This window comes from Macrotis lagotis, chromosome 2, assembly GCF_037893015.1.
Source record: "Macrotis lagotis isolate mMagLag1 chromosome 2, bilby.v1.9.chrom.fasta, whole genome shotgun sequence".
In the NCBI taxonomy this organism is placed as follows: domain Eukaryota; kingdom Metazoa; phylum Chordata; class Mammalia; order Peramelemorphia; family Peramelidae; genus Macrotis; species Macrotis lagotis.
The window spans coordinates 263854701-263878861 of NC_133659.1; the positions used below are offsets into that span (position 1 = coordinate 263854701).

A 24161-nucleotide genomic window follows, 5' to 3' on the forward strand; every position below is an offset into this window, starting at 1 on the left:
ACTAATCTGCAAAATATTAAACTCAAAATGTATGGGCATAATGTTCACCAAACTGTTCTCTGCTGAGGGGAGGAGGAGTGGGAAGGGAAGGTGGAAGGAAATTATGTAACTTGTAAATATGTATATGCATGTGGATGAATGTTGAAAAACATATATAACATGTAACTAGAAATATAAAATATCAATTAGAAAAAATTAATGTGGATATATGTTTTAGCTTGGTTATACAGGTAGTACTTTCTTTTACATTTTTTACTGTAGGGGAGGTGGGAAAGAAAAAAATGTAAAACTCAAAACTTTGGCAAAAAAGTGATTTTTCCCCCTGTAGTTGAAAAAATAAATATTTACTTTTTAAAAAAATGGTAGGAAACCAACTTTTGCTCCAGGCTCTTCCTGATCCCCTATTGCTAGCACCTTTCTTCCTACCAGGGTTAATTTATATCTGTTTTGTCTCTACCTAATATGTATATATATATATAAAATTTGTATGTGTTTTGTCCCTACATATATATATATATATATATATATATATTTGGTATCTATTTTATGTATATATATAAAATTTGTGTGTGTTTTGTCCCTACCTATATATAGTTTATATCTATTATATATATAATTTGTATCTGTTTTGTCTCTACACATATATATATAGTTTGTCTCTATTTCTTATATATATATATATATATATATATATATATAATTTGTATGTTTTGTCCCTACCTATATATAGTTTGTATTTATTATACATATAATTTGTATCTGTTTGGTCCCTACATATATATATATATATAGTTTATATTATATATATATATATATATAATTTGTATGTTTTGTCCCTACCTATATATAGTTTGTATCTGTTATATATATATAATTTGTATCTGTTTTGTCCCTATATATATAGTTTGTATCTATTATATATATGTAATTTGTATCTGTTTTGTCCCTACCTATATATAGTTTGTATCTATTATATATATATATGTAATTTGTATCTGTTTTGTCCCTACCTATATATAGTTTGTATCTATTATATATATATATATAATTTGTATCTGTTTTGTCCCTATATATATAGTTTGTATCTATTATATATATGTAATTTGTATCTGTTTTGTCCCTACCTATATATAGTTTGTATCTATTATATATATATATATAATTTGTATCTGTTTTGTCCCTACATATATAGTTTCTATTTTATATATTATGTTTAATTTGTATCTGTTTTGTCACTGCCTATATATGTACATGTTGCCTTTCCCCCCTTAAAATAGAAGTTCCTTGAGGACAGGGACAGCTTTGATTTTATTTGTCTCCCAGCACCTAGCACAATGCTTGTAATGTAGTATATGGTAGTAAGGGCTTAATAATTGCTTGTTTGGTTAATGGATTGGACTTTGTAACATAAAAGTTTGGCAGCAGAGACACAGCAGGTGCCTAATAAGTGCTTCTTTTGTCTTGATTTCTCGAAGGAATTTTTTAAATTCATAAATAAAGCGCATAGGTAATTATCCCGAGGGAATCCAAAGACCTGGGGCTGTAACTAACTTCCGATTGCCGAGGGCGCGCAGGTTGGGAGCTTTGCAGGAATGGCCGGTCGGGGCTGTGATCCCTCCCAGGACACGACGGCCACGCAACGACGCCGTCCGTCCCGGCAGAAGGAGCGGCGTGCAACTTAGTAAGCGGAAGCGGCGGCGCCCGAGTCACGTGGGGGCAGGAGCAGGAACGTGGCAGAGGGCGGGCCGGAGGCCGCACGCGCGGCGTCTCGGGCTCTGCTGAATGGGCGGCCGCGGCGGCGGCGGCGGCGGTAGGAGTACGCCGCGGCGCTTCACCAGTGCTTGCATCTCCCGGGTAGTACGCGGGGCTGCTGGGCGGTGAGGAAGGCGGCTGCAAGGAGCAGCAGCGGCGGCGGCAGCAGCAGAAGGAAAGCGGCCAAGAGGTGGCCAGCGCCGCGCTGCCCTTGGGCCAGACACTCCTGAGACCGGGGGAATCATGGCATCTCTGGTCCAAACAGTCCGGAAGAATGGGCGCATAGCTGCTGGGCTCCTGCTCAACCTGCTGGTCTCCATCTGCATTGTTTTCCTTAACAAATGGATCTATGTGCACTACGGCTTCCCCAATATGAGTCTGACCCTGGTGCACTTCGTGGTGACTGGGCTGGGCTTGTACATCTGTCAGAAATTGGACATTTTTGCCCCTAAAAGTCTGCAGCCTTCCAAGCTGCTGCTCCTGGCCCTCAGCTTCTGTGGGTTTGTGGTCTTCACCAACCTCTCTCTCCAAAACAACACGATAGGCACCTATCAGTTGGCCAAGGCCATGACCACCCCCGTGATCATAGTCATCCAGACCCTGTTCTACAAGAAAACCTTCTCTGCCAAAATACAACTCACTCTGGTGAGTAGCTCCAGCTCCAGCTCATGGTGGCTGGAGTGACTCTCCCAGCCACACTTTATTATCTTCCTTAAAATTGGCTCCCTTGGAAACTGAAAAATTCATATTTTTAAACTTACGTCAGTTTATGTGTCTTCCCTTTGCCAGGACTCCCGAGGCAGTGGCAGGGACCTGAGCTGCTCATTAGGGAAGAACCTATTTGGGCTTCCCAGAGCTTTCGATAACAGAAATATTCCCTACAAGAATCAACGTATATCATTATGATGGGTGGGACCTTTCCTTGATGACATACTATTAGAGTCCCTGAACCTTGGAAACCATTGAGACTAAATGAAATACCTCAGACTTTGGAAATTTGCAGAATTATCTGTGTGTGTCTTCTATTGGCCACTCTCTTTGGCCATTCAAAATGTGCTTTTTTTTTTTGTAAAGCGTTTTTCACAATGCCTTGTCTATCTAATTTATGTTAAATAAATGATGGTAGCATATTTTACTCTGAAGTGGGATGATCAATATGGCTGTTTTAAAAAGTCTGAATTATTTAAAGAGGTTCTAAATTTTTGGTATATGAATATTAATATACATGCCTTTAAAATCTCATTAGGCTTTAAAAAAACTAAACTTGAATCTCTTTGCTTTTGTCTAATTAATATTTATATCTTTTCCTTTGCAGATTCCCATAACTTTAGGTGTCATCCTAAATTCTTATTATGATGTGAAGTTTAATTTTCTTGGAATGGTGTTTGCTGCCCTCGGGGTGGTAGTTACATCCCTTTATCAAGTGGTTGGTAATTTTTTTTATCTTTTTTACTCTTTTAACAAACTACTTTTTGAAGCTATAAGCTTCAAGGATAAGACACAGATTAGACTATTGGAAAGAAAATGTAATTGTAAATTTTGTTAGATACAAAATGAAAAACAGAAAAGAGAGAAACATGAGCAGGAAGTTTTCATAGCTAGAAATGCTGCTTCAATTCTAACATTATTAAGAAGGAGCATGCTTTTGCATGTATCATGAAGTGTAGAGAAATTTCAACTTATAGACTAACTTTGCATAATAATTAACATATATTAATAAAAATTCTATAAGTAAAAATTTACTTTTTATTTGCCTGACATACTGTATAGTAATGGTAGACATACAGTAAATATTGTCTCTTGATACATTTTGGACAGGTGAGTATCCTGTGAAATAGAAGTCTTTTTGTACTAAAAACTCAGAATTTCTGAGAGTGAGGCAGCTACCTGGCTCAGTAGATAGAGTACTTGTCCTGGAGTCAGGAGAACCTGAGTTCAAATCTGGTCTCGGACACTCAGACACCCATGTGTGTGACCTTGGGCAAGTTACTTAGCCCCATTGTCTTGTAAAAACAACAAAAAAAGAAATTTCTTATTGCAGACCTATGAGATCAGATTTAAAATGTATAACATGTAAATTAATGTTTCAAGCCTTATTTCTGAAAAAAGACTTACAAATTTAAAATGAATGCATTATCTATTTTGTGAGAGGCAGACAGCATGTAGTAGTGTATAGTGAACTGCCCGCACAGGTAGAAAACCTTGGGCTCAAGTGTTCTAGTCAACTTTAAAATTCCATGGCAGAGAAGATATAAACCAACATGGTTTTGGGAGTTTCTTTGCAAGTGAAATTATCTGCTTAGCACTCTGCCTATCATTTTGTATGGTTGAGATTTCATTGTTATCATCCTGAAATGATGCACTTTTTGATGAATATAATTTCTGAGGCATTGCTAATACTGTGTAACACCTATATCATTAAAAGTCTGGTACATTTTAAAAATAGGGGACAGAGTGAACAGTACAATTCAGAAATCTTTGTATTAATTGATCCACACTTTTACTAATTGACTCCCTATAAGCTTTACATATGAACATCAATTATACCCCAATATCTTTTCCTAAAGAGAATGGCCAGAGATGCTTAGTTTTGTCATTTAAAAACAGTAATATTTTGAGTGGTGCTAAGACATTGTGTTCTTTAAGTAAAGTGAATTAAATTAGGGATTCAATTCTCTTGTATTTTTAAAAAGTTAAATGTTTCCTACTGTCTGCTAAAAACATTGAATTATTGATTAATTTTTTCATTGTTCTTCAACAGAAAATGCAGTCCAACTTCCAAGCATTCTCTTCCAAGTCAGTCTCATAATGATCATTCTGCTCATGACATTTAGAATTACCATGGGTCACAATTAAATTCTATAAAAGGGAGTCTGTGGAGGGAAGTCTGCTTATCAAGGCCCCAGGGGCTAAAACACTAGTTAGAAATTTTGAGATAAGATTGAGAAAGGGCTAATCCTTAGACAGTTTACTGGGGAAAAGTTAATTTCTCCCAGTGAAATTGTTTTCTTTACAAAATAATTGTGATCCTGCAAAGCTTACTGTAAATCAGATCACACAGTCTAATTGGATCTCACTGTGATTTCTGAGATGTGTTCCTACTTGTGTTGATGAAAATGAAAGGAGGGTAGACTGGGAGATTTGGGTATCAGCATTAAACTGCAGTGAGAGACTGCTGACCTGAGCAGCAAACTATAGACTTCGAAATAGGAGCTGGAGATTGATTATGACATAATCTTATGTGGTATTTGGCAAACAACTGAGAAATTAATCTTTATATTGTACTGTTCATTACTTTAGGTCTTCTGAGATCATATTTCAGATTTGTTTCCTACCTTTCTATTTTTCATATTTTATATTTCTGTAACTAAACAATTCCTTTAATGGAGGCACACCTCAATTAAAAAAAAAATTCACTGGAGGACTCCCAGCATTTGCTAGAATTTATTTAAGAGTCATTAAACATTAAAACTTGATGAGCTATAGGTGATTAGCTTATTTATATAATTACAGTAGTTTTTTCCCTCTACTCAGATTCTCCTCTCATGCCTAATTGTGACATGAATGGAATTGGTTTCACTAGAGTCAGTACCAATGATGCACAAACTCAAGTTGGGCCTATCTAACTGGATATGCTTTGTGTCTGAGGCAGCCAGGTGGCTCAGTGGATAGGACCTGGAGTCAGGAAACCTTAGTTTAAATTCTGCCTCAGATACCTACTGGCTCTAAGACCTTGAATATTTAATTTATCATCATCTGATGTCTTAGGAAGTTACATACTGAAAGGACAGGGTAGTAGCTATCACTAGTAAAGGAAATTGTTTCCATAATATACTGATTTCCTTTAACTAATCAGTGCATTGAGAAGTTCGTCATTGCCTACACTAAGAGATCCAAGAGAAGTGAATTCACTGTCATACCCTCTCTAGCCTGCCTTCTGTCCAATGCCATTTTTAGACAGAAATGAAGAGTCACAATTCTGCCATCTTCTGAGTATCTCTTTTCATGAATTCCAATGTTCATTGGTCCCAACATTGTTCCTTCAGGTATTTTTGGCATTTGAGGGAGCTCAATCAACCTTTTTTTTTAAAGATTTATTTTGAGTTTTACAATTTTCCCCCCTAATCTTACTTCCCTCCCCCCACCCAGAAGGCAATTTGCCGGTCTTTATTACATTGTTTCCATGGTATCCATTGATCCAAATTAAGTATCATGAGAGAGAAATCATATCCTTAAGGAAGAAACATAAAGTTTAAGAGATAGTAGGACCAGACAATAAGATATCATTTCTTTCTTTGTTTGTTTGTTTTAGGTTTTTGCAAGGTAGTGGGTTAAGTGGCTTGCTCAGGGCTACACAGCTAGGTAATAAGTGCCTGAGACCAGATTTGAACCCAGGTACTCCTGACTCCAGGGCTGGTGCTTTATCCACTGCACCACCTAGCTGCCCCCATAAGATACCATTTCTTTTTCTAAATTAAAGTTAATAGTCCTTGGTCTTTGTTCAAATTCTACAGTTGTTTCTCTGGGTACAGATGATATTCTCCATTACAGAGAGCCCCAAATTGTCCCTGAATGTTACACCGATGGAATGAGCGAATCCATCAAGGTTGATCATTGCCTCCATGTTGCTGTTAGGGTGTACAGTGTTTTTCTGGTTCTGCTCATCTCGCTCAGCATCAGGTCATGCAAATCCCTCCAGGCTTGCCTGAATTCCCATTCTTCCTGGTTTCTGATAGAACAATAGTGTTCCATGACATACATATACCACAGTTTGCTACCCATTCCCCAATTGAAAGACATTTACTTAATTTCCAATTCTTTGCCACCACAAACAGGGATGCTCTGAATATTTTTGTACAAGTGATGTTTTTACCCTTTTTCATCATCTCTTCAGGGTATAGACCCAGTAGTGGTATTGCTGTATCAAAGGGAATGCACATTTTTGTTGCCCTTTGGGCATAGTTCCAAATTGCTCTCCAGAAAGGTCAGATGAGTTCACAGCTCCACCAACAGTGTAATAGTGTCCCAGATTTCCCACAACCCTTCTAACAATGATCATTATCCTTTCTGGTCATATTGGCCAGTCTAAGAGGTGTGAGGTGGTACCTCAGAGAAGCTTTAATTTGCATTTCTCTAATAATTAATGTTTTAAAGCGATTTTTGATATGACTATGGATTGCTTTGATCTCCTCATCTATAAATTGCCTTTGTATATCCTTTGACCATTTGTCAATTGGGGAATGGCTTTTTTTTAAAAAAAATTTGACTCATTTCTCTGTATATTTTAGAAATGAGTTCTTTGTCAGAAACATTAGTTGTAAAGATTGCTTCCCAATTTCCTCTATTTCTTTTTATCTTGGTTACAGTGGTTTTGTCTGTGCAAAAGCTTTTTAATTTAATGTAATTGAAATCACCTAGTTTGTTTTTAGTGATGTTCTCCATCTCTTCCTTAGTCATAAACTCCTTCCCTTTCCATAGATCTGACAGGTAAACTAGTCCTTGATCTTCTAATTTGCTTATAGTATTGTTTTTTATGTCTATATCCTGTAACTATTTGGATCTTATCTTGGTAAAGGGTGTGAGGTGTTGGTCTAATCTAAGTTTCTTCCATACTAACTTCCAATTATCCCAGCAGTTTTTATCAAAGAGGGAGTTTTTATCCCAATAGCTGGAATCTTTGGGTTTATCAAACAGCAGATTACTATAATTGTTTCCTGCTATTGCACCTAGTCTATTTCACTGATCCACTACTCTGTTTCTTAACCAATACCAGATAGTTTTAATTTTTTTAATTTTTAGATTTTTCAAGGCAATGGGGCTAAGTGGCTTGCCCAAGGCCACATGGCTAGGTAATTTGTGTCTGAGGTCAGATTTGAACCCAGGTACTCCTGACTCCAAGGCCAGTGCTCTATCACTGTAGCTAGCCGCCCCCAATACCAGATAGTTTTGATGACTGATGCTTTATAATATAATCTTAGATCAGGTAGGGCTAAGCTACCTTCTTTTGCACTTTTTTCCATTAAATCCCTGGAAATTCTTGACTTTTTATTTCTCCACATGAATTTACTTACAACTTTTTCTAACCCATTAAAGTAAGTTTTTGATTGGAATTTTGATTGGTAGTTTAGTAGGTAGGTAGTTTAGTTTTGGTAGAATTGTCATTTTTATTATATTAGCTCATGAGCAGTTGATGTTTTTCTAGTTATTTAAATCTGATTTAATTTGTGTGTGTTGTAATTGTTTTCAAAAAGTTTCTGAGTCTGCCATGGCAAATAGACTCCTAGGTATTTTATTTTGTCTGAGGTTACTTTGAATAGGATTTCTCTAATTCTTCCTGCTGTATCTTGCTAGTCATATATAGAAAAGTTGAGGATTTGTGAGGATTTTCTATCAACTTTTGAATCAGATGCATATATTTTTTTAAAAGTATTTTTTTTTATCCCTTGCCTACTAAAAACAATTAATTGGATGAGTCTTAGATGGCTTCCTTTCTCCAAAAGACTTATTGTACTTTCATATATTTTATGAATCTTCATTATTTTATGAGATAACTAGGTATAATGTGTATATGTAGATATAATGGTGTATATAAAGTTATAATGGTAGCCTGCTTCCATCTTTGTAGTCCATTTTGCATTGTTGAGTAGTGAGAGATGTCTTATTTTCAAGTTAAAACTATTTTATCTGTTGATTTTTAGTGGGTAGGAGCCAAACAGCATGAACTGCAGGTGAATTCTATGCAGTTGCTATACTACCAAGCACCAATGTCCTCTGCCATGTTATTAATGGTTGTACCCTTCTTTGAACCTGTATTTGGGAAAGGAGGAATCTTTGGACCCTGGTCATTCTCTGCCCTGGTAAGTCATTTGTTTATTTTTGAGAAGCATTTATATTTCCCAAGAAAATATGCAACTTATAAACATTTTAAAATGTTTTTCTTACTGAAGATACATCTCTAAATTAGAAAATGCCATTTCCTTGTCTTCATCATCCCTTTCAACTCCAAAATTGTACTAGTCTGTATCAAGAGTCCAAATATAGGTATGATTATTTTGGAAAACCAGTATCCATAAATATTCATTTTGGAGATGACCAGAATAGTAATTCGTTTTGGATGTATATACATATTTAGTGGTTTTAAAATTGATTTTATTTTTAATTTTGAAATAAAATATGAATTTTCATGACATAATAAAATAGATGATTATACATGAAGCTACAGATCTATTATATATATATATAATATATAAAACTTGCTATTTCTTTTAAATATATAATAAAGATCACACAAATTAAAAAGAAAGAAAATGATGGTAGCCTTAATCACCTAAAGTAGACTACAAGTAAAAACCAGAAGGATCATCACTGAGGTTGTATACCTAGTCTATGGGAGAAGCCTTCAAGGCCTCATTCAGAATCTACTTGTTCATCTTTAGCAGATAGTTCTAATGGTATAATAGTGCCAGATTTCTCAGCGTCCAGTGTAGTTAAAGTAGAAAGTTATAGGGAAACGAATGGATTTAAGATTATTATTATAGATACAGCTTAGTGTTGAAGTGAATAGAGTGCTGGGTTTGAAGTTAGGGGAACTGAGTTGAAATTCTGTCTCAGATGCTTAATAAACTGGATGACTCTTGGCACACCACTGCTGTCTTCCTCAGTTTCCTCATCTGTACTAGGAGGATAATAATAGTACCTACCTCCCAGGGTTATGTAAAGATCAAATGAAATAATATACATACAGAGCTTTGCAAACTTCAAAGTGTTGCAAGACTCTATATATTATTGTAGGGACAGGCAACCATATAGTCATCAATACTCCTAGAAGGTATCCTTCCATTATAGAAAGTAGTTCTTTTATTTTATCTTTTTTTAAAAATTTTTTTTTCTAGCAAGGCAACAGGGTTAAATGGCTTGCCCAAAGCCACACAGCTAGGTAATTATTAAGTGTCTGAGGCCAGATTTGAACTCAGGTACTCCTGACTCCAGGGCCCATGCCCTATCACTGTACCACCTAACCACCCCTCAAATTATCTTAATAGTTTTTTTCAGTTACATGTAAAAATAAGTTTTCAGCATTTATTTTTGTAAAATTTTGAGTTCCTAAATTTTCTCCCCTCCCTCTCTTCCCTTCCCCCCTTCCAAGAAAGCAAGTTTTGTGGTAAAAGAAGAATCAGAACAAAAGGGAAAAACCAAAAAAAAAATAATTAAAAAATGAAAATAGTATGCTTGGAGCTGCAGTCAGATTCCATAGTTCTTTCTCTGGATGTGGCTGGCATTTTCCTTTTTTTTTTTTTAGATTTTTTTTTCAAGGCAATGGGGTTAAGTGGCTTGCCCAAGGCCACACAGCTAGGTAATTATTAAGTGTCTGAGGTCGGATTTGAACCCAGGTACTCCTGACTCCAAGTTCGGTGCTCTATTCACTGTCCCACCTAGCCACCCTCACTGTGCCACCCAGCCACCCAGTTGGCATTTTCCATCACAGATCTATTAGAATTAGAATTTAGAATCTGATCACTGTATTGCTGAGAAAAGTTAAGACTCTCATAGGTGATCATCATATAGTGTTGCTGTTACTGTGTATAATGTTCTTCTTGTTCTGCTCACTTCACTCAGCATCAGTTTATATAAGTCCAGGTTTTTCTGAAATTCACCTCATCATTTTTTTATTAATATTTTATTTGTTTTCCAATTATATACGATAGTAGTTTCCACCTATCTTTTTCTGTAATGTTTTGAATTTTACAATTTTTCCCCCAGCTTCCCTTCCCTCCCCCACCTCCCCCCACAGAAGGCAGTCTGATAATCTTTACATTGTTTCCATGCTATACATTGGTTGAAATTGAATGTGTTGGACTTCTCACCATTTCATATAGAACATGTATTCCATTACATTCATATACAACAACTTGTTCAGCCAATCCCCAATTAATTATAGGGCTATTATATGCCAAGGATCAGTCAGCTACTAAGTGTCTGAGATGAAACTTGAATTCAAAAATAGTCAAGTCTAATGAATCAAGATGGGTGCTTGAAGCTTCTGTCAGACAGGATACAGTTTTGATTTTGATTCTTAAGAGCATGGGTAGTATTTGTGGACTCCACTAGGTAGGATAACATACTCATCCTATGTTTTCTCCTCATCCAATTGTGACTTTGAAGATGATAAGCAGATTAACTGAGTAAACCTATATGAAATAGAAATGATAAGCATTTGGGGCTATGTCACTTGGAATTTAATTTCTCAGTGGTTTAAACAATAGCTAATATTTTCATTCCAGCACTGTCATTTCCCCTGTTGAAGAATTTGCCCTTCTTAGGTTACCTTCCATCTACTCTTCTACTGAGTTTTTTCTATGTTATTTCTCTCACTAGAGGGAAAATGTCTTGAGGACAGGGAATATTTTTGAGTTCAAGTCCATCTTACATACTTAATAGCTAGCTGACCCTTAGCATATTACTTTTTTTTTTAGGTTTTTGCAAGGCAGATGGGGTTAAGTGGCTTGCCCAAGGCCACACAGATAGGTAATTATTAAGTGTCTGAGACTGGATTTGAACCCAGGTACTCCTGACTCCAGGGCCGGTGCTTTATCCACTGTGCCACCTAGCCGCCCCTTGGCATATTACTTTTATCACTCTGCCTTAGTTTCCTTATCTGTAAAATGGGAATAATAATACTATAATTAATTAAATTAAATAATTAATAAAATCATTTTTGCACCCCTACACAGTGTCTAGCACATAATATGTAATAAATGTTAACTGACTAATCTCAAAAATCTGAAACAATTATACCAAACTTGTATGATAAGAAATTAGACTAATTTGTTTTTTTGATTAGGGGAGCCTGGTTAATTTACTTTTCTAAGCTGCATCTCCTATATTTCCTTCGGAAGCTTCCAGCCCTACTCATTTTTTATTGCCTTCCAAATACCATTTGTACTTTCTCAATTTTGTCCTTTTATTCTTTTTTTTTTTTGCAAGGCAATGGGGTTAAGTGGCTTGCCCAAGGCCACACAGCTAGGTAATTATTAAGTGTCTGAGGCTGGATTTGAACTCAGGTACTCCTGACTCCAGGGCCGGTGCTGTATCCACTGCGCCACCTAGCCACCCCTTGTCTTTTTATTCTTATAGATTTCATTACCTGGAATGTTATTTCCTTTCTCTTTGCCAATCTAATTTTTATCCATTCTTCAAAATCCAGATCAAAGCCCACCTCCTTCAAAAAACTTTCCCTATCTCCATTAGTCTGAAATGAGCTCTCCCTATCATGAACACTTAGAGCATTTATTGTTTATACTGTTCACTTATCTATAGTGCTCCTGTGTGACAGCTCTTTTGTCATTTATTTAACTGTTATTTAAATTTCATTTTGATTTTAAAGTTTTATGTCTATCCTACTAAATTATAACTTTTTTGAGGGTAGGAATAATGTCATATTTTCTTGTTCCCCATATCACCTTGCTTGATTTAGTTGGTATTCAATGAATATTTTGTTGATTTAATTTAAAGAGAGAGATGAGATTCTGTGATCAGGATTTTCATTTAATAAATATTTTGATTTGAACTTTCTAAGTAATGCAGAGGAAATCATTTATTGGAAAATATATTTTCCAATTGGATATTTTCCAATAAATAATTTTCACTCTGTTGCTTCATTAAGGCTTGTTGGGAGATCATGGATTCTCAGATGCTGTTACAGTAAAGTTGATGGCACCCAGGTTCTTCCAACTGGAAAGACTTTGACCTTGGGTTCAATAAATGGACTATGAGTGTGTTATCCAAGGATTGCCTAGCCAAGTCAGGGCAGGCAAGGGGGTGGAATTATGAGGATTATCAACCAGAAAGGTTGGCACAGTATCTTTTAAAGATGTTTCCCAAGGTGTGCTGAGAATGTGATCTTGACTGTTGGAGGGAGAACCAATGAGAGAGATCACAGATCTCTGAGAGTATTGGAGTATTTTATAATAGACATTGTTCATTTTTCCTTTTTATCCCTTAGTGATCATTCAACTATACCTGGACCAAACTCAATTTCTTTTTTTATCTTGGGGTTATATTTGAAAATAATCAAGAAGGGGTGGCTAGGTGGCACAGTGGATAAAGCACCAGCCTTGGAGTCAGGAGTACCTGGGTTCAAATCTGGTCTCAGACACTTAATAATTACCTAGCTGTGTGGCCTAGGGCAAGCCATTTAACCTCATCTACCTTGCAAAAAAAAAATCTAAAAAAAATAAAATAAAAAGATGAGTCAAATATGTTTGTAGTAGCATTATGGCTGTACTATATTAATAATGGTCTCTTTGTTTTCCCAGCTTATGGTGCTGCTGTCTGGTATAATAGCCTTTATGGTAAATTTATCTATATACTGGATCATTGGAAATACTTCACCAGTCACGTATCCTTTTCAGTAATGATAATAGCAATTTTTCAACTTTGTATAGCAGATTGGGATTTTTTAAAGCATGTTTCATATTTATTATCTTATTTGCTCTTCATTATTATCCTGAAAACTAGGAAAAGTAGTACTATTGCCCCTTTTTCACAGATGGAAAAACCACTGAGAGGTTAAGCAGTATGAAGTCACATAGCAAATTGTTGATGTTGATGGCATTCCTGATTCATAGTAACAATAATAATAAAATTAAAATACATAATCAAGTGATTATTATAATAACATTAGTTATGTCCTTTTAAGGCATTTGATCCTCACACCAACCTTATGAGGTTGGGTTATTATAGAAGAGGAAACTGAGGCATATGGAAGTTCATTGTCTTGCCCAGAGTCACAGAGATAGTAAAGATCAGAAGTATATTTTGAACTCAAGTCTCACTGAGTTCTAATCTAGCTCTTATCTATTCTATGAAATAGCTGCTTCATACAGATTTCCAAGTACATGTCTTTAGATATATTTATGTTTTCATTAGAAAAGAGTCAAAAAGTCTCCCTAGAAAAATGGACCAATAAGTGTCAATTATATGGTGAATGATAATCAAAAAATGCTACTTGGTAGGTATTTCATATTTTTCAAACTTATTCAATTACCCTAAATGGTCCACCAATTTTTCAGTGTGTGAATATATTGAATATGAATATATAAGTATAGTTCTGAATTCTCCACACTAAAAGAGTGAGGTGTGGTTGATCCAAGCAAATGGCTTCTAAACCATTTCTCTTCCACTTTGGAATGAGGTTTTATGCTTGTGTTTTAAAGATATGAGTGTGATGTTTTCACTTCAAACCAAATAATGCAGTCGTGGGATATTGGGGAGCTATCTAGGAATTCACCCAATTTCTCCATCTTATTCTTTGTTCATCTCCTTACAACATCCTACAAGAGACAGCCTAATGTCTCACAGTGATTCACAGTGTAAACTTAAACCAAACTACTGACTATTCCCTGAGGAAGGAATTTGGTAATTAGTTGTCAAAAGTTTATTCTCATACAAATTAAATAAAAGTGAATCCTGAAGTATTAAAGCAAGTTAGGGCCAGTATCTTACTTTTTATGACCCAGCATTTAAACTTAATCCTTTACTTAAAGGAAGTTGCTTAATAAATGTTTGTTGAATGGAATAGTAAATAATGATAATATAGCTAACATTTATATTGTTCTTTAAAGTTTGCAATGCTTTTTGCATGTATTATGCTATTTGATTCTCTCAACCCTGGAAATAGGTGCTATTATTATTTCCATTTAGTAAGAGACTGAGAGGTCTAGTTGACTTGCCCAGAATCACATATCTACTAAATGTCTGAGGTGGAATTCAAATTCAAGTCTTCCTGTCTCCAAATCCAATGCTCTTTCCAATCTATGATTTACTTTTAAAAATAATAAGAAAAGAATTCAGTTAATTAGTAGTATAATATCTAATCACTATTATCTGTTGATAGGTAACAATGAGAATCTAAATAAGTACAGTGCTGGAAAAAGTAGACAGAGCACCACAGCTCACCAAAGTTTCTATTGGTGAACTCATGGTTACTGTCCATAAATTATGGTTTTTCTGGTCCTAAAGACTCTATACTATTCTTGTTAGCATCAGGGCTAGAAAAGGAGCAATAAATATGTCTGTTTGGGTCACATCCCAAATTCAACATATCCAAGACAGAACTCATCATTTCCCCCATTATCTAAGAGTCACCCTGAAATTACCACTTTTGCTCATCCTTCATATCCAATCAGTTGTCAAGATTTAATGAATCTGTTGCCAAAATATCTCTCACACCCATTCCCTTTTCTCTCCTCTCATGAGCACTGCCCTTGTTGAAAGCCCTCATTTCCTTTTATTTGGTTTGGTGCAGTTGTCTCATAATTTGTCTTCCTGCTTTCAGTTCCCTTTCTCTTCAATCCATCCTCCACCCAGTTGCCAAATTCATATTCCTGAAGCATAAATTTAACCATATCACTTCTCTGCTCAAAAAACTCTATTGGTTCCCTCTTGCCTTTAAGGATAAAATACTACTCTATTTGGCTTTTGAAACATTTCAAAGTCATACTCTAACCTGTTTTCCAAGACTTAGTATACATTATTCTCCTTCACACCCTCTGTGTTCTGTTCCAGAGGTGTGCTTATTTTTATTTTTATTTTTATGTTATCTTTCTTCAAAAAACAGAAGTTTATATTCTGACCTTCCCATCTCTTCACAGATTGGGGGAGGCAGAATAGAAGAAAAAAATCCTTATAACCAATATTTATAACCAAGCAAAACTAATTCCTAGATTAGCCATGTCCAGAAAAAGCCTCAGTCTACATCCTCTGTCATCATCTCTTGATCAAGAGATAGATTCCTTTGGAATCATAGTTGATCAGAATTCTTAATTTTTTAAAGTTATTTTTCTTTATTATATTATCAAATAAGTTGGTTCTACTCACTTCTCTTTGCATCATTTCACTCAAGTCTTTTCAGATTTCTCTGAAACTATCTTCTCCATGATTTCTTATAGCACAATAGTATTCCTTTACATCCAGATACTATAATAGCCATATTCCAATTGATAGGCATCCTCTTAGTGTCTAGTTCCTTGGCACCACAAAAAGAGCTGCTATAAATATTCTTGAACATATGGGTACTTTTCCTATTTCTTTGAAAACAGAGAAATTGAAACCTATCAACCTTTTCTTAGAATGTCTTAAAATAAAAGTTATAAAGAAAGCTAATTATATTGAAATAAAGATATAATTTTTTTCCCATCCAAGTTCACAGAACTTCTGTTCTAACTAACCTGACTTTCTAGTCCCCATTTAGGACATTCCATCTTGAATATGCAGAAACTATCCTTGTATCTGAAATTCATTCGCTCACTTCCACTTAGAATTTTTTAATTTCCTTCATAGCTCAGATCAGCCATCTTTGATAAAAAGGCTGCCTTGATTTTGTCACTTGTTAGTACATACTCCTTTTCACTTGTTAGTACATACCTTCTTCTTTTTTTTTTTGCAAGGCAAACGGGGTTAAGTGGCTTGCCCAAGGCCACACAGCTAGGTAATTATTAAGTGTCTGAGACCGGATTTGAACCCAGGTACTCCTGACTCCAAGTCCATTGCTTTATCCACTATGCCACCTAGCCGCCCCAGTACATACCTTCTTGACCCCTAACTCCCCCCCCCCAAAAAAAAAATTGTCTCCATTTTGTATTTTTTGTGGTTACTTCTCTGGGGATGTGTTGTTTGTCCAGAATAGAAAGACATCCATAAGGCACTGCTTTTGTCTTTGTATCACTAATGCCTGCTGATGGGTGCTTCATTAATAATGCTTGTTAGATGAACTTGTTAAATCATCAAGGAGAATTCACCTTTCCCCTGTCAATGTAGATGGATAACAACTTTACTCAGAAGTCCTTCTGGCTTCATAAACATTGGGAAATGATGTGCTGTATAGATTTCTGTAATTGTTGTAATATCAATTTGAGTACTTCTTTTTGGTATAAATGAATTCATTTAAATGTGTCAGAAATTTTCATGTCATCCTTAACCAAAATTACAGCTATAACATGTTTGGACACTTCAAATTCTGTATTACCTTATTTGGAGGATATGTTTTATTTAAGGATCCACTGTCAATTAATCAGGGTCTTGGCATTTTATGCACATTATTTGGTATTCTAGCCTATACTCATTTTAAACTTAGTGAGCAGGAAGGCAACAGGAGCAAATTGGTTCAGCGTCCTTAAGTGAGTTTTCACAGAGAAACTTATAATTGCCTCAGGCAGTTGAAAAATATTGCCACATGTGCACTGATTTTTTTTAATAATAAGCAAAAAATTAATTTCAAAATCCACCACAATAAATTCTATTACTAGGATATAAAAATAAAGCATATTTTTACATGTTAAAACTGATTTAGAATTTTTAAATGATAGTTTTCTCAAAACAAAGGTGACCCACATTATATTTTAGAAATCATCTTTTTGACTATAAAAGAGAATGACTTCATCCAAATAAGTACATCAATATTAAAACTGCTATAGTAATGCTGAAGGTATTCTTGCCAGTACCATATCCCAATTATGATTGGGGTTTTTTGTGTTTATATGCACACACTAAGAAACATTGATGGCATAGGACTGTTTTCTAGAATGTAAGTTTTTATTTAATATAGAATATGTATTATCACTGATAATTTCTTATATACATAGTCATATATATATATATGTATATGAAATAACTCTAGACAAAATCTTAAAATCCAATAGAATTTAAAATTCCACTGGATTTGGTTAAACTTCAAAATGTTTCATTTGGAGAATTCAAATTAAGAATGGAATAGAAAATATGGCTAAGACAAAGTTCAGTTCCAATTAATTATTTTTTTTGGGGGGAAAGTTATTGCAGAAGGAGGTAAATTGTTAAGAAATTGAAGCTTTAATATATCAAGTCTTTGTACCTTATTAATCGTACATTTGGTCCAGTGAAACAAACATACTTTTTAGACTCACAGAAAAGTGCCACCCAGGCTCTAAATGGAAATGAGCCAAGTGAATAATGGAAATAACTATAATAATGATGATGACTATAATGATAGCAGACAGATTTTATAGTATTTTCCAATCCTCTTTGGCGAGCTAAATAGCAAGCATTTCAGAGCTGTAACTTTTGAAGCAACAGATAGGAATTGCCTAGGCTGTAATAATGCCCCCTGCGCCCTTTGGCATGAAAGATCAGTGTGAACTATGTCCAGCCCATCAAAAGTGACAGAAAGAATTCAAAGCAGTGGATTGAGACAGCAACTGTTCAAAATCTCAGGAATATCTAGGGAGAAATTAGAACAAAAAATTAAAAAGAGATTAAGTTGATTGGGAGAATCATTTGCATTATAATTCTTTTCCATGTCAGCTTGTGATGGATTTCTTTTTAAGCTTAAACACAAAATTGTATCTTCTGAGAGGAAAAAATGGTCAGTAGAAAGAATTATTGTTATATAATAAGGGAGCAAATATTGTGCCATATACTAAGAATACTTATTATCGATCTTGCTTGAAGTCAGAGCTTATATAGGGTGTTTTAAGCTATTTAAGCTATTTAAGCTTAAAACATCACCAAGACTTTTAAGACACCTTCTATAAGGTGAATGAATGACAATAACTGTCTCATGATCAAGGGAACTGGATAGTTACTTTTTTTTCCTGTAAGAATTATTTTCCTAAGCATTGTTACTTTTTTCTATTTTTTTAATTACATGTAAAAATAATTTTTAACATTTATTTTTTTAAAGTTTTGAGCTCCAAATTCTCTCCTTCCCCTCTCCCTTCCCTAATACACCAAGTAATGTGTTGGAGATTCTCCATATTAAACAGTGTTATTTGTGAAAGGCATTGTGCCATTGTGGATGGAGGACATTGCCTTGGAGGCAGAAAAGACTTGGTCAGATAACCTACTTCTGTGTCTTGCCAGCTGAGGGCAGGTCACACAACCTGTTGGTGCCCAAGGCAACACTTGGATTCTGGATCTACTTCTGAAGAAGGAAACTGTGCCAGATATTCTCTGCACTGATGAAATTGAAAAAAAAATTTGTTTATATTTTGAGCAGCAGCAGCTTTGTAGGACTATAGGTTAACTGAAGTTATAGTCTGTGTTGGACCAATTTAATTGTGCGACCTCTCTTCAGATGTATTTGGATAGTATTTTAGTTTTTTTTTTTCTGCAAGGCAAATGGGGTTAAGTGGCTTGCCCAAGGCCACACAGCTAGGTAATTATTAAGTGTCTGAGAACAGATTTGAACCCAGGTACTCCTGACTCCAAGGCCAGTGCTTTATCTACTACTAGCCGCCCCTTGGATAGTATTTTAGCTGCAAGTCCATTATGGTGTTTATTTTTTAAAACATTCTTTGGTTTTCCCCAATTTATAGATTATTTAAATGTATTAAGAATTATAAAGCAATTTATACAGATCTTTATTCTGCATAAATTTTATTTTTTAACCTACAGCAGGTTAAAATAAAGATAAGCTACTGGTGAACATTTTCAGAGCAATGATGATGAACCATAAAGTCTACATTAAAATATGCACTGATTTGTGCTTTGCACAAACTCTTTATTATAAATAAGACAGGGGAGCATTTTTAGGATTAAGAAATATGACTGATGCCAAAGCAGAATGGGTTGGGGGGGACATGCTATCTGTAAATATACACATGAGATGCAGATAATGTAATCTCTAAGAACCACAGTAAAATGTTTTCTGCACAGAAGATAATCTAAGTGGCATGAAGATGGGAAAAAAAATGCCCTTGAAATCCAAGATTGAAATCAAGCTAGAAGGGCAGTATGTTTGAAGACACAATGGATAGAATTCTTAACTTACAGACAAGAAGATCTGCATTCAAATCCTGCCTCAAAAATCAGTTGAGTGAAACTAAACAAATCTCAGGAATATCTAGAGAGAAAGTAGAAAGAAAATAAGGTTGATTGGGAGAAATTAACCTTTCTGAACCTGTTTTCTCACCTGGAAAATGAATATGACTATATCAATCTTACAAGATTGTTGTGAGGGTCAGATGAGATAATGTAGGCAAAAGGCTCTGCAAACCTCAAAGATTTATACCAATGTGAACTATTTTTTGAAGAAAACAAATTAGGCTTTTGGTTACTAAAATGACTAGAGCTGTCTTTAGTCTCAAGATAAGCAGGCATTTACTTTAATTTATAGAAATTAAATGATCCTCAAGACCTCTTGCAATTTGAAAATCTGCTGTAATGCTCAAAGGAAATGCATGTGTGTAATTGTTGCCTGGTTTCCAAATATGTCTACAGTCAAAAACAATTATTGTCTTCCTATATAAATAGTATTTCAGGGAAAGAAAATATATTCATATGTCAAAAAAAGTATATTCTTCGTTTTCATTGAAATTTTTGTTAAGAGTTGCCTAAGTTTGATACCTTGATGTCATCAAATTTCAGTCACTTTTTTGGAAGCCCAATCTTCCTCACAAATAGGTCCTGGCTGACAGTCCTGCATTATGGTTATCAGACTCACTATGTCTCTCTTTAAACCCATATTCCCAAAATTACAGCAGTTTGTATTCATGGCATCATTTTGAGCAATGACACTGTTATTTTAACTGCTTAAATAAAAAGAGAACCCCCTTTTCAAAGAAAAGTCTTTGTTTTTGTGATTTTTCTTTTTAACTGTAGTCAGCTAAAAATTAGTTGAAACCATGAGAGAATCTGAGTTTTAAAACTGATATGATCAAGAACACCAATTCTGGTTATAAGTGGCAAAGTGGATAGAGAGTGTGGGTCCAGTTAGGAAAACTCCTTTTCCTGAGTTCAAATCCACCCTCGGATATTTTACTAGATGGGTGACCCTGGGCAAATCACTTAATCCTGTTTGCCTCAGTTTCCTTATCTACAAAATGATCTGGAGAAGGAAATGGCAAACCACTCCAGTATCTTTGCCAAAATTGTTTGTCTAATTGGTATTCACTCATTTTTCAGGTGAAACTATGACCCATTTGAGATTTTTCTTGTCAAAATACCAGTGATTTGCTTCTTTTTTCAGTTCAAATTACAGATGGAGAAACTGAGGCAAACAGGGTTAAGTAATTTGTCCAAGGTCACACGACTAGTGTCTGTGTTCATAAAGATGAGTTTTCTGATTCCAGGCCCAGCACTCTTTTATCTATTGTGCCACCTGGATGCCAATTTGAGGGTAGACAGAGTGCCATCTTGTGGCCATGCTTCAGTATATGTTTTTAGCTGCCTATAAAAGGCATAGAATTAATTTAGTCTGATAATTTTAATGATAGACCCTCTGAACTTTCAGTTAGCATTTCCATGTACTCTTCAAATGTCTCAAAACCACCCTCCTTTCCCCCCATATTCTTTTTTTTGGATATCATCACTTGTCACTCTTTTCCTCCCTAGACAATATTTCCCCCCAATATTTTATTTTATTTTTTTGTTTTTGCTAGGCAATGGGGTTAAGTGACTTGCCCAGGGTCATACAGCTAGGTAATTATTAAGTGTCTGAGGCCAGATTTGAACTCAGGTTCTCTTGATTTTAGGACCAGTGCTCTATCCACTGTGTCACCTAGCTGTCCCCTTCCCCCAGTATTTGAAACCTTGTGACAATAAGAATAACAGACAAATAATTCTTAAAAAGAAAAGGCAGCTGGTGGCTCTGGGACAGATCTCTGGACCTGAAGTCAAAAAGAATAAGTTCAGATTTGGCCTCAGAGTCTTGTGACCCTGGGCTAGTCACTAAATGGTTCCCTCAGTTTTTTCAACTGTAAAATGAAGATAATAAAATGACTTATCTAGAAGGGTTATTGTGAGATATTTTTAAAACGCATGACACATAGATACTTTAGAAATTCTTCTCTCTCCTCACTTCTTTCTTTGAAACATTTGGGAGAAGAAAATGGGTTTCTGAAAATATTATAAAAAGCTTTGAGGTATAAAAGGGAACTGGTAAAATAATCTGATTTTTTTTGTTTGTTTTAGGTTTTTGCAAGGCAAATAGGGTTAAGTGGCTTGCCCAAGGCCACACAGCTAGGTGATTATTAAGTGTTTAAGACTGGATTTGAACCCAGGTACTCCTGACTCCAGGGCCGGTGCTTTATCCACTGTGCCACCTAGCCGCCCCCTAATTTTTTTTATTTATTAAAATTTTATTTAATTTTTCCAGTTACTTGTAAAGTTAACTTACAACATTCATTTTCAAGTTTATGAGTTCCACATTTTTCTACACCCTTTCTACTCTCCCCTCTTCTCAAGCTGGTAAAAGTTATATATGTATACATGTTTAACATATTTCCATATTAGTCATATTATGAAAAATGAATTAGAACTAAAGGGAGGAAAAAGCCATGAGAGAAAAAGGAAAATCACAAAAGAAATTTTAAAAAGTGAGCATAATATGCTTTGTCCTGCATTCAGACTCCAGTTTTTTATCTGAATGTTTAATGGCATTTTCCATAATCTCTCAGGATTGTCTTTGATCACTGAACTGCCAAGAGGATCATCTCACAATGTTGTTTGTTAATGTGTATTGTTCTCTTGGTTTTGCTCCCTTTACTCAGTGCATTCAAGTCTTTCTAGGCTTCTCTAAAGTCCAGTTGCTCATGATTTTTTTTGTAAATTTTTTAAATTTTATATTATAACAATAATCTTGTGAGAGTAATCATAAACCCCTTTCCCCCCAAAAGTATGGGAAACCTCAAAAATAGTGAGAGAGAAAAATAATGTATTTCAGGTCTGTGTTCAGATTCCAACAGCTCTGTCTCTGGGATGAGTTGCTTTCTTTGTCATAAGTCCACCGAAGAAGTTGCTTCAATATTTTTCCCACAGTTGCTATCACTAGCTGTATTTCCCTCCACTCTATTCCTCCTACTCTCATCTATTTCATTCTCTCTCCCCTTTCACCCTGTCCCTGCTCAGAAGTGTGTTGTATCTGAGTACCCTCTCCTATGATCTTCCCTCTCTTCTATCACCTCTTCCCCCTTCCCTCCCTTCTTCCCCCTTATCCCATCCCTTTCCTGTCAATTTTCTCTAGAGTAAGATAGATTTCTATACCCTATTAAGTATGTATGTTATTTCCTCTCTGAGCCATTTCTGATGAGAATGAAGGCTCACTCATTCCCCTTTGCCTTCCCCTTTTCTACTCCATTGAAAAAGCTTCCTCTTGACTCCTATGTGAAATATCTTAGCCCCTTCTTCCTCTCCTTTCCCTTCCTCCCAGTACTTTACTTTATCATCATTGACTATCTTTTTACTTTATTATACCATCATATTCAACTCCTTCTTGTGCCTTGTCTATGTATGCTCCTTCTAACTGCTCTTATGAATGAGAAATTCCATGAATTATCAGTATCTTCTTCCCATGCAGGAATACAAACAGTTCAGCATCATTAAGTTCCTCATAGTTAGTCCTTCTCATACACCAACTCCGTAATTCACCAGAGTCCTGTACTTGGACATCAAATTTTCTGTTTAGCTCTGTTTGTTTCAATAGGAAAGTCTGAAAGTCCACTGTTTCATTGAAAGTCCATTCCCCCCACCCCCGAAAGAGGATGTTCAGTTTTGCTGGATAGTTAATTCTCAGTTGTAAACCATGGGCTTTTGTCTTCTGGAATATCATATCCTAAGCCTCTTGAGCCCTCAATGTAGATACTGCCAGATCCTGTGTAATCCTGACTATAGAGCCACAGTAGTTGAATTGCTTGTTTCTGGCAACTTTTAGTATTTTTTTCTTTGACTTGGGAGTTCTGGAATTTGACTATAATATTCCTGGAAGTTTTTCTTTTGGGATCTCTTTCAGGAGGTGACTGGTGAATTCCCTCAATTTCTATTTTACCCTCTGCTTCTAGGATCTCAGGGCAATTTTGCTGTATTATTTCTTGAAAAATGAAGTCTAGGCTCTTTTTCTAGTCATGACTTTCAGGTAACCCAATGAGTTTTAAATAATCTTTTCTGGATCTGTTTTTAAAGGTCAGTTGTTTTTCCAATGAGATATTTCACATTTTCTTATAATTTTTGGCTTTTTTTTGGAAGAGTTTTATTTCTTCCTGATTTCTTCTAAAGTCATCAGCTTCCTTTAGTTCCACTCTGCATTTGAAGGAGTTATTTTCTTCAGAGAGCTTTTTATCTCCTTTTCCAGCTGGCCAATTCTGCTTTTTAAGGCATTCTTTTTCCTCATTTGCCTTTTGTGTTGCTTTTTCCATTTGGTCTAAACTGTTTTTTAACATACTTTTTCTTCAGTATTTTTTTTGTATTTTTTTCACCAAGCTGCTGACTTAGTTTTCATGATTTATCAGCATTGCTCTCAATTTTTTTCCAATGTTTTTTTCTACTTCCCCTAATTGCTTTTCAAAGTTTTTTTTTTTTTTTGAGCTCATCCATAGCCTGAGCTCAGTTTCTATTTCTCTTAGAGGTTTTGGATACAGAAGCTTAGATTTTGTCATCTT

General features: G+C 35.3%; 1 protein-coding gene across 1 annotated transcript; it reads left to right on the forward strand.

Moving 5' to 3' along the window:
• The first annotated feature begins 1796 nt into the window (after positions 1 to 1796).
• SLC35E3 (solute carrier family 35 member E3) lies at positions 1797 to 23866 on the forward strand. The gene is made up of 5 exons (XM_074226099.1): positions 1797 to 2397; positions 3068 to 3178; positions 8451 to 8609; positions 13068 to 13150; positions 16742 to 23866. Exons 1-5 carry the CDS (start codon positions 1996 to 1998, stop codon positions 16926 to 16928), a joined length of 942 nt encoding a protein of 313 aa, XP_074082200.1. The 5' UTR covers positions 1797 to 1995; the 3' UTR covers positions 16929 to 23866.
• Positions 23867 to 24161: the final 295 nt, after the last annotated feature.